This window comes from Entelurus aequoreus, linkage group LG14 (genome assembly GCF_033978785.1).
Source record: "Entelurus aequoreus isolate RoL-2023_Sb linkage group LG14, RoL_Eaeq_v1.1, whole genome shotgun sequence".
In the NCBI taxonomy this organism is placed as follows: domain Eukaryota; kingdom Metazoa; phylum Chordata; class Actinopteri; order Syngnathiformes; family Syngnathidae; genus Entelurus; species Entelurus aequoreus.
Window position 1 is genome coordinate 50,122,871 of NC_084744.1, and position 13,312 is coordinate 50,136,182.

Here is a 13,312-nt window from a genome sequence, read left to right on the forward strand (position 1 = left end):
GAAATGGGCCTCTATACACCTATGTAGATATTGCACCAAAAAACAGACATTTGCAGCTAGAATAGTCATTTACCACATTACCAATGTATAGAGTGTATTTCTTTAAAGTTAAGACTAGTTTAAAGTTATCTTCATTGAAAAGTACAGTGCTTCTCCTTCAAAAATAAGGACATTTCAATGTGACCCCAAACTTTTGAACGGTAGTGTGTGTGTATGTATATATATATGTGTGTGTGTGCAGAAAAACATCGCACAGGGCGATGTGATGCGTCTAGTGCAGTAGCCTTGGAGTAGTAGTACCTGTAGTTAGTGCATGCTGCATGCCGCTTTTGCTTGCTATGCTGCATGCTGCTTCTGCCTGATACTCATTGCTTTCAGCTAGTGCCGCCGGCTAGCCCTCTGTCTCAGAGGGCGAAAAGAGGAGCCGAGTGCATAAGCCTCCTCAGCCGGTACATAGCCTCTCCATTGTCAAGACTCGTACATGCCTCCTCGTGGCCACACACGGTAACTGGAACCTCGCGGTTCCAGGCTAAGTTGTACGGGATCTCGGAGCAGCAGGGGGCCCCAGAGACGGGGCATGCAGGCCCACCGGTGTGTGGACATGCCCTGGTGCCCAGTCAACCCCTGTCCCAGCTATGGGTAAATAACCCCAGCTATGGGCGAATAGTGAAAACCGCCTCAACGGTGGACCAGGCGGAAGATGGCGGCAGCGGAATGCACCACAACGGCTGGGAAGGCGGATGAAGGCTGCAGCAAAGACGGGTCCCCAGTCGTCTTGGTTTCCATGCCACTGGACCCTGGCCCGCTCAATGCCAAGGACTGTGTGGTGGCTGACCGTGCACCAGTCTCCCCACATTAAAAGATTCCACGCACAGGCGTCCTCCCTACGGAGGACAGTCATACTCGTTTCGAGTGACCGCCGATGATGATGATGATGATATATATATATATATATATATATATATATATATATATATATATATATATATATACACACATCATATGTATATATATATATGTATATTAGGGCTGGGAATCTTTGGGTGTCCCACGATTCGATTCAAAATCGATTTTTTTTTCAATTGAAAACGATTCTCGATTCAAAAACGATTTATTTATTTATTTATTTATTTTTTAAAACAATACACAACAATACCATAATAATGCATTACAGTTTAATTTTGGAGTTCTGAACTTGTAATTTCTTGCAGTGTTTATTAAGTGGTAATATGTCACATTTGTCCCAATTGACTTTATACCCTGATAAACAGCCATATTCAGTGATGACATTATTGATATAAAGAAGAGAGGAGATAACATGTGACAGGTAAAAAAAATTATGTTGTCACAATACATCGATAGCTTATTATACTGAGAGCCAATATTTATACCATGAATATTATTTTCACTTCTTATTTTTGCAGCTAAGGGTTCAATAACCAAATTAAATAATAATCCAGATGCAGGACATCCCTGTTTTACTCCTCTTTTTAACAAAAAAGGTTCTGAAATATGATTATTGGTTTTGACTGATGCCATGGGCCTTGTTAAAGCATCTTAATCCATTGTATAAAATTATCTCCAAATCCAAATTTACGTAATGTGCAAAACATAAATGAGCAGTTTATGCGGTGGAATGCCTTCTCCGCATCAACAGTACATACTGCTGTGGGATAAGGGAGACTTCTAGCATAGTAAATAACATTAAACAATTTCCTTGTATTGTCTGAAGATTGTCGACCTTCCATGAAGCCAGTTTGGTCATTATGAATTAATTTTCCTATTACATTTGATAATCGTGTGGGTAAGATTTTTGCCAAGATTCAAAAGGATTCTCTATTCATTCAATACATAGATTTCAGCAGGATCTACCCCAGTCTGCTGACATGCAAGCAGAGTAGTAGATTTTTGTAAAAAGCTTTTATAATTATAAAGGACAATGTTTTATCAACTGTTTGCAATGATGTACATTTGTTTGAACTATAAAATGAACCAAAAATATGACTTATTTTATCTTTGTGAAAATATTGGACACAGTGTGTTGTCAAGCTTATGAGATGCGATGCAAGTGTAAGTCACTGACACTATTGTTTTATTTTAATGTCTAATGATAATGTCAATGAGGGATTGCAATGTTATGGTATTGCTGTGTATTTTTTTGTTGGATTGATTAATAAAAAAATAAAAAATTAAAAAAAAAAATTAAAAAAAAAATTTAAAAAAAAAAATCGATTTTTTAAAAATGAGAATCGATTCTGAATCGCACAACGTCAGAATCGCGATTCGAATTTGAATCGATTTTTTCCCCCACCCCTAATATGTATGTATATGTGTGTGTGTGTGTGAATGTGTGTGTGTGTGCGTGTGTGTGTGTGCGTGTATATATATATATATATATATATATATATATTAGTACAAATCTGTTTACACCATTGAATAGCATGACTTAATGTGACGTTGGTTGTTTCTGGTGGATCAGGCGCTGGTACGAGCTGGAGTCCAGGTCCAAGAAACCGGCAAGATCTTCGCCATAGAAAACCAAGGTAAACCGACTGAAATCTGCCCAGCAACAGCAACCATTACAAGGCTCTTCCTCCCACCCAGCATGTGACCAGGAGCACAGTCCTTCCAGTCCCGCAGAGTCCAGGTCGGCCGAGTCAGACCACCCGGCCTTGTCCCTCAGCCAGCTGGCGTTACGACGTGGACTCACGGTGCTCGCCATGGTCGCCCTCCTCGTTGCCAGCGTCTTCGTCAGCGAGCTGCTAGTGGACCTCCAGTTGGCCGAGTGAACGGTGAGGGGACAAGATCACAAAAAGCTTTGATGGGCTGTGTCTCAAAAGAAACACATGTACTTCTGTCAGTACACTTCACTTCAGTAAGTGCACACTTTGTTCATCAGTGTGTAAACTTTGACGGCATTACTGTCCTAAATCATTGTATTTACTGGTTTTTCTTTTTCATGTAGCCACCAATTTAAATACACCTTTCAGGCATTTTTCATTTTTAAGTTTGAACATTTGTAAAAGACATTGAAAAGAATTGACACATTGAAAAGACTAAGTGTACTTAAGAAGTGCCATAATTGAGTCACTGTACTTGCTGATCATGTGCTGCCCCCTGCTGATGAAGGCGGCATATGACATGTCCAGAAGTGCTTAAATAAGTGATTTGACGATAAACTTTTTAATCTAATACGATCAAGCACAATATTTTATAAGATTTGAAATAGAAGTGTCACTAAATGAAATGGACAGCTTCTGAGCCAGAATGTACACTTTATACTAAAAGTAATGTCATTCAGTTGGCTCAGATATTTACAGTATTTTATATACATACAAATAATTTTATATTTTGTATACTTGTTATATGAATACAAAAAAATTAACCTTTTCTATACATAATGTAGTAAATAATTTTATATACATATTATATTAATACAAAACAATTATTTTCTATACATAAGGTAGTAAATAATTGTATATAAAAATAACATTTTATATACATAAAAATAATTTAGTATTTTATATAAATGCAAAAAAAATTTAATTTTCTATACATAATATAGTAAATACTTTTATATACATATTATATAAATACAAAATAATTATCATTGTTTGTAGATAAACTTTGTAGTAAGTTTTATATACATTGTATATATAAATACAATTTTATATACATTAAAATAAATTAGTATTTTATATAAATACAAAAAATTTTACATTTTATATATACATAATGTAGTAAATAATTGTATATGCATTGTATATAAAAAATAAAATGTTATATACATAAAAAATATTTTATGTAAATACAAATAAAATATTTTTTGTATACATAATGTAGTAAATAATTGTATATTGTGTATATACATTGTATATAAAAAAATAGTAATTTTATATTCATAAAAAATGTACTTTTATATAAATTTTATACAGATTCAAGTATTGTTAAATTTATAATCATTTTTGTGATAAAAAAAATGTGTTTTTTTACAGAAGCCAAGAGAACAAGCAGTCTTTATATTTTAAACATATTGACCATCTTAAAAACATGTTTACCCCAAACTATGTTTTGTTTGATGCACATAATGCAGTAAATAATTGTATATAAAAATAACATTTTATATACATAAAAATAAAGTATTTTATATAAACGCAAAAAAATTACATTTTCTATACATAATGTAGTAAATAATTTTATATACATATTATATAATACAAAACAATTATCATTGTTTGTAGATACAATTTGTAGTAAATTTTATATACATTGTATATAAAAATACAATTTTATAAACATTAAAATAATTTAGTATTTTATATAAATACAAAAAAATTCACATTTATATACATAATGTAGTAAATACTTTTATATACATATTATATAAATACAAAACAATTTGTAGTAAATTTTATATACATTGTATATAAAAATAAAATTGTATATACATTAAAATAATTTAGTATTTTATATAAATACAAAAAATTCACGTTAATATACATAATGTCGTGAATTTTATATACATTGTATATAAAAAATAACATTTTATATACATAAAAAATATTTTATATAAATACAAATAAAATATTTTTAATATACATAATGTAGTAAATAATTTTATATTGTGTATATACATTGTATATGAAAATTTTATATACATAAAAAATGTACTTTTATATAAATTTTATATAGATTCAAGTATTATTGTAATATTTGTAATCATTTTTGTGATCAAAAAAGCCAACATATTTTGTTACAGAAGCCAAGAGAACAAGCAGTCTTTACATTTTAAACATATTGACCATCATAAAAACATGTTTACCCCAAATTATTTTTTTGTTTGATGCACATTTGTGTAACAAAACACATGCTAATATTTTTTGCAAAAAAAAAAACATGAATCTTAAAAGGTTCAGTTTATTCAGTTAAAATTGTCAGTTTCATATTGGGAGGAAAACAAAGTAACATCCTGACATGGATATAGAATCATGTGATGTAATACAAGTACAGTGTTTTATAGTCTGCTTGCAATGAGTTCAATTAGCCTAATTACAAGAATAAAAGACTATTAACTTTCCAGTAAACTCTGGCACACACACACTGTGCATAATATACATATTTTATTTATAATATGAAATCAGCCGCCCGCTTCCGTGGCTCATCATGGCGAGGCGTCATTTCGGGGACACTTCCTCTCCGGAAGCCGCAATCAGGGTCACGCTGTGTCGCCATTAACGAGGAGCTAATGTGTGTAGTGTCGTGTGTCGCGCAACAACACTTTGTCGTGTGTGTGTGTGATTGAATAAACATTTCCATTATTAAATAATCCAGCCTATCAGTGGCGTCCAAAGTGCGGCCCAGAGGCCATTTGAGGCTCACAGCTTGTTTTTGATTGGCCTCCGACACATTGCAAAGACAAAAACATCCTGGATTAAAAATTACACAGAAAAACTAGCAAAAACTTTTTGGGAAAAAGTTGCACGTGATTGCTAAAACATGCAAGCCAAATTGAAATGCTAACTGAGGTGTTCGGCTGTAAAATTGACTAAAAAACGTAACATTCTAGCTTATTGACAGGGTAACAGTTAGCATGTGACAAGTACCAAGTTATAGGAGACTGAGTTGTATGCAAAATTGGCTAAAAAAATCTTGCACAATTTTAGCAAGTTAACTTTCAGTTTCGATGCCAATTGTTTGTGCTGACTTACAGTAAATTGTTACACATCACCTATGTACAAAGTTATAAGACTCTGAGGTGTTCGGCTGTAAAACAGGCTAAAAAAAGTTGGCATGCTAATGTCAATATGCTAGAATGTTAACGTTGATTTGGGCTTCAAAATTTGCTAAAAAAAAGTTTGCAAGTTAATGTTAGCACATTAACAGTTATAAGAGTGAGTTGTCTGCAAAATTGTCAAAACAAAAGCTTGCACACTTTTAGCATGTTACTGTTACTGTCTATAGTGTCTAATACTTTTATAGTATTGATATTTTTAGTTCTAATGAACTAAAAACATAATAGCTTAATAGCCATTGTTCGAAAATGCTTCATTTAGAGCAAAATTACGTAGAATATTCTTTATTGATAACAAAGATATGAATGGTATGTTCAGATGGTTTAGCATATATTGTATTGTTTTAGTATCTTTGATGTACAAAAATACCAGCACATCCTTCCATTTGTATTAATAGATCTCAGCTGGAAAAGGTTTTTATATTTTTTAAATTTGCCATTTGTGCGTCAAACAGCCTGGTAGGCGTGGCCAACATTCTTATGATTGAGGGCTGTGAATTCTGCCTGACAACAAACTTCAGAGGTCAAGCTCTGTTCTGACGTCAGCGGTCTGCTCCGTCCAAACAGTCGGCGAGGGGGCGGAGTTGTTGGCCCAGCTTTGTGTAAAATTACTCCATGTTGACATTTCCGGTACCGGGAACACGACACGCGTGATGACGCCGGCCGCTAAAACGGTCACCGCGGCAAAGACGGCGAGGCCTCTTCTCAACACCAGCTGAGTGACTGACAGCGGCCTGCCGGTGTTGTCACACAATGTCCTGCCTTCGCCGCTTCTGGAAGCTTTTTTGTCGTCCTCCTGAAATATTGCACAGCTGTCAATTAGGGATGGTACCCTTCACACCTATTCCTGGTACCTGGGAATTGATAATGGTACTCAACAGTGCCAAATGTTGGTACTTTAGTTAATTGTGAGGCTGTCTGTTATGTTATGTTGCGCCCGACAAAGTGTTTATACTGAAATATTTATCTTAGTTGTAGTTTTCATTACCAAATTTGGACGTGTTGGAATCGCCATGTAAAAACACAATTGCTAATAGTAGTCTTTCTATGGAAAAGCCCATGTAAATGTAAAAAAAGCCACGCACCTTCGCCTCATCCGACACGCCACGCTTTGATGTCACCGGAACATTCTTCCCAGCTCGCACTTCAGCCTGAGAGGGAAAACAAAACATAATGAAGATAACATTATGACTCAACCAGGAAATTTCAAAGGTTCCTGCACTGCACACAGACAAATATGCCCTAACAGTGTGAATATTTAGGACCTTGTGATGTTTGTTTTTCTTTTTAAATACATTTGCTCAAAATGTCTTCATTTAGGGTTTTTTCTGTCAGAATGGGGTGCAGATTGTATATTGATGAGAAATCAAATTAACTTTTTTGATTTTAGCATGTAAAGGGGTTTGAATAATTTCCTTACCCACTGTGTGTGTGTGTGTGTCTATACACACACGTATATATATATATATATATATATATATATATATATATATATATATACACACACACACGTATGTACGTATGTATGTATGTACATACATACATACGTACATACATACGTATGTACGTACATACATACGTATGTACGTACGTACATACGTATGTACGTATGTACGTACATACGTATGTACGTACGTACATACGTATGTACGTACATACATACGTATGTACGTACATACATACGTATGTACGTACATACATACGTATGTACATACATACATACGTATGTAAGTACATACATACATACGTATGTACATACATACATACGTATGTACATACATACATACGTATGTACATACATACATACGTATGTACGTACATACATACGTATGTACGTACATACATACGTATGTACGTAAGTACATACATACGTACGTATGTACATACATACATACGTACGTATGTACATACATACATACGTACATACGTACATACGTACGTACGTACGTACATACGTACGTACGTACGTACATACGTACGTACGTACATACGTACGTACGTACGTACATACGTACGTACGTACGTACATACGTACGTACGTACGTACATACGTACGTACGTACGTACGTACATACGTACGTACGTACATACATACGTATGTACATACATACATACGTATGTACATACATACATACGTATGTACATACATACATACGTATGTACATACATACATACGTATGTACATACATACATACGTATGTACATACATACATACGTATGTACATACATACATACGTATGTACATACATACATACGTATGTACATACATACATACGTATGTACATACATACATACGTATGTACATACATACATACGTATGTACATACATACATACGTATGTACATACATACATACGTATGTACATACATACATACGTATGTACATACATACATACGTATGTACATACATACATACGTATGTACATACATACATACGTATGTACATACATACATACGTATGTACATACATACATACGTATGTACATACATACATACGTATGTATGTATGTACATACATACATACGTATGTATGTATGTACATACATACATACGTATGTATGTACATACATACATACGTATGTAAGTACATACATACATACGTATGTAAGTACATACATACATACGTATGTACATACATACATACGTATGTACATACATACATACGTATGTACATACATACATACGTATGTACGTACATACATACGTATGTACGTACATACATACGTATGTAAGTACATACATACGTACGTATGTACATACATACATACGTATGTATGTACATACATACATATGTACATACATACATACGTACATACATACGTATGTACGTACATACATACGTATGTACGTACATACATACGTACGTACGTACATACATACGTACGTACGTACGTACATACGTACGTACGTACGTACATACGTACGTACGTACGTACGTACATACGTATGTACGTACATACATACGTATGTACATACATACATACGTATGTACATACATACATACGTATGTACATACATACATACGTATGTACATACATACATACGTATGTACATACATACATACGTATGTACATACATACATACGTATGTACATACATACATACGTATGTACATACATACATACGTATGTACATACATACATACGTATGTACATACATACATACGTATGTACATACATACATACGTATGTACATACATACATACGTATGTACATACATACATACGTATGTATGTATGTACATACATACATACGTATGTAAGTACATACATACATACGTATGTATGTATGTACATACGTATGTACATACATACATACGTATGTACATACATACATACGTATGTACATACATACATACGTATGTACATACATACATACGTATGTACGTACATACATACGTATGTACGTACATACATACGTATGTACGTACATACATACGTATGTACATACATACATACGTATGTAAGTACATACATACATACGTATGTACATACATACATACGTATGTACATACATACATACGTATGTACATACATACATACGTATGTACGTACATACATACGTATGTACGTACATACATACGTATGTACGTAAGTACATACATACGTACGTATGTACATACATACATACGTATGTATGTACATACATACATACGTACATACATACGTATGTACGTACATACATACGTACGTACGTACGTACATACGTACGTACGTACGTACATACGTACGTACGTACGTACATACGTACGTACGTACGTACATACGTACGTACGTACGTACGTACATACGTACGTACATACGTACATACGTACGTACATACATACATACGTACGTACATACATACATACGTATGTACATACATACATACGTATGTACATACATACATACGTATGTACATACATACATACGTATGTACATACATACATACGTATGTACATACATACATACGTATGTACATACATACATACGTATGTACATACATACATACGTATGTACATACATACATACGTATGTACATACATACATACGTATGTACATACATACATACGTATGTACATACATACATACGTATGTACATACATACATACGTATGTACATACATACATACGTATGTACATACATACATACGTATGTACATACATACATACGTATGTACATACATACATACGTATGTACATACATACATACGTATGTACATACATACATACGTATGTACATACATACATACGTATGTACATACATACATACGTATGTACATACATACATACGTATGTACATACATACATACGTATGTATGTATGTACATACATACATACGTATGTATGTACATACATACATACGTATGTAAGTACATACATACATACGTATGTAAGTACATACATACATACGTATGTACATACATACATACGTATGTACATACATACATACGTATGTACATACATACATACGTATGTACGTACATACATACGTATGTACGTACATACATACGTATGTAAGTACATACATACGTACGTATGTACATACATACATACGTATGTATGTACATACATACATACGTACATACATACATACGTACATACATACGTATGTACGTACATACATACGTATGTACGTACATACATACGTATGTACGTACATACATACGTACGTACGTACGTACATACGTACGTATGTACGTACATACGTACGTACGTACATACGTACGTACGTACATACATACGTATGTACATACATACATACGTATGTACATACATACATACGTATGTACATACATACATACGTATGTACATACATACATACGTATGTACATACATACATACGTATGTACATACATACATACGTATGTACATACATACATACGTATGTACATACATACATACGTATGTACATACATACATACGTATGTACATACATACATACGTATGTACATACATACATACGTATGTACATACATACATACGTATGTACATACATACATACGTATGTACATACATACATACGTATGTATGTACATACATACATACGTATGTACATACGTATGTATGTATGTACATACATACATACGTATGTAAGTACATACATACATACGTATGTATGTATGTACATACGTATGTACATACATACATACGTATGTACATACATACATACGTATGTACATACATACATACGTATGTACATACATACATACGTATGTACGTACATACATACGTATGTACGTACATACATACGTATGTATGTACATACATACGTACGTATGTACATACATACATACGTATGTATGTACATACATACATACGTATGTATGTACATACATACATACGTATGTACATACATACGTATGTATGTATGTACATACATACATACGTATGTACATACATACATACGTATGTACATACATACATACGTATGTACATACATACATACGTATGTATGTATGTACATACATACGTATGTATGTATGTACATACATACATACGTATGTATGTATGTACATACGTATGTATGTATGTACATACGTATGTATGTATGTACATACATATGTATGTATGTACATACATATGTATGTACGTACATACATATGTATGTACGTACATACGTATGTATGTATGTACATACATACATACGTATGTACATACATACGTATGTATGTATGTACATACATACATACGTATGTACATACATACATACGTATGTACATACATACATACGTATGTACATACATACATACGTATGTACATACATACATACGTATGTACATACATACATACGTATGTATGTACGTACATACGTATGTATGTACGTACATACGTATGTATGTACGTACATATGTATGTATGTACATACATACGTATGTATGTATGTATGTACGTACATACGTATGTATGTATGTACATACATATGTATGTACATACGCATGTATGTATGTACATACGTATGTATGTACGTACATACGTATGTATGTACGTACATACGTATGTATGTACGTACATACGTATGTATGTACGTACATACATATGTATGTATGTATGTACATACATATGTATGTATGTATGTATGTACATACATATGTATGTATGTACATACATATGTATGTATGTACATACATATGTATGTATGTATGTACATACGTATGTATGTATGTACATACATACATACGTATGTATGTATGTACATACATACATACATACATACGTATGTACATACATACATACATACATACGTATGTACATACATACATACATACGTACGTACATACATACATACATACATACGTATGTACATACATACATACATACGTATGTACATACATACATACATACGTATGTACATACATACATACATACGTATGTACATACATACATACATACGTATGTACATACATACATACGTATGTATGTACATACATACATACGTACATACATATGTACATACATATGTATGTATGTATGTATGTACATACATACATACATACATATGTATGTACATATGTATGTATGTATGTATGTACATACATACATACATACATATGTATGTATGTATGTACATACATATGTATATATGTATGTATGTACATACATACATACATATGTATGTACATACATACATACATACATATGTATGTACATACGTATGTATGTATGTACATACATACGTATGTATGTACGTACATACGTACGTATGTATGTACATACGTATGTATGTACATACGTATGTATGTACGTACATACATATATATGTGTATGTATGTATGTATGTACGTACATACATACATACATACGTATGTATGTATGTACATACGTACGTATGTATGTATGTACGTACATATGTATGTATGTACATACGTACGTATGTATGTATGTACATACATACGTATGTATGTATGTATGTATGTATGTATGTACATACATATGTATGTATGTATGTACATACATACATACGTATGTATGTATGTACGTACATACATACGTATGTATGTATGTACGTACATACATACGTATGTACATACATACATACGTATGTACATACATACATACGTATGTACATACATACATACGTATGTACATACATACATACGTATGTACATACATACATACGTATGTACATACATACATACGTATGTACATACATACATACGTATGTACATACATACATACGTATGTACATACATACATACATATGTACATACATACATACGTATGTACATACATACATACATATGTACATACATACATACGTATGTACATACATACATACGTATGTACATACATACATACGTATGTACATACATACATACGTATGTACATACATACATACGTATGTATGTATGTACATACATACATACGTATGTACATACATACATACGTATGTACGTATGTACATACATACATACGTATGTAAGTACATACATACATACGTATGTATGTACATACGTATGTATGTATGTACATACATACATACGTATGTAAGTACATACATACATACGTATGTACATACATACATACGTATGTACATACATACATAC

The 13,312-nt window shown here is 32.8% G+C and overlaps 1 protein-coding gene across 2 annotated transcripts in view; it reads left to right on the forward strand.

Moving 5' to 3' along the window:
• The window catches only part of LOC133664994 (multidrug and toxin extrusion protein 1-like), a 175,202-nt gene extending 172,207 nt beyond the window's left edge, over nt 1-2,995 (forward strand). For both annotated transcript variants that reach the window (XM_062070114.1, XM_062070113.1), the window contains 2 exons: nt 2,480-2,543; nt 2,605-2,995. In XM_062070114.1, coding sequence (XP_061926098.1) covers nt 2,480-2,543; nt 2,605-2,789 — 249 coding nt within the window. In that variant the 3' untranslated portion in view covers nt 2,790-2,995. The remainder of the gene's footprint in view (nt 1-2,479; nt 2,544-2,604) is intronic.
• Nucleotides 2,996-13,312: the final 10,317 nt, after the last annotated feature.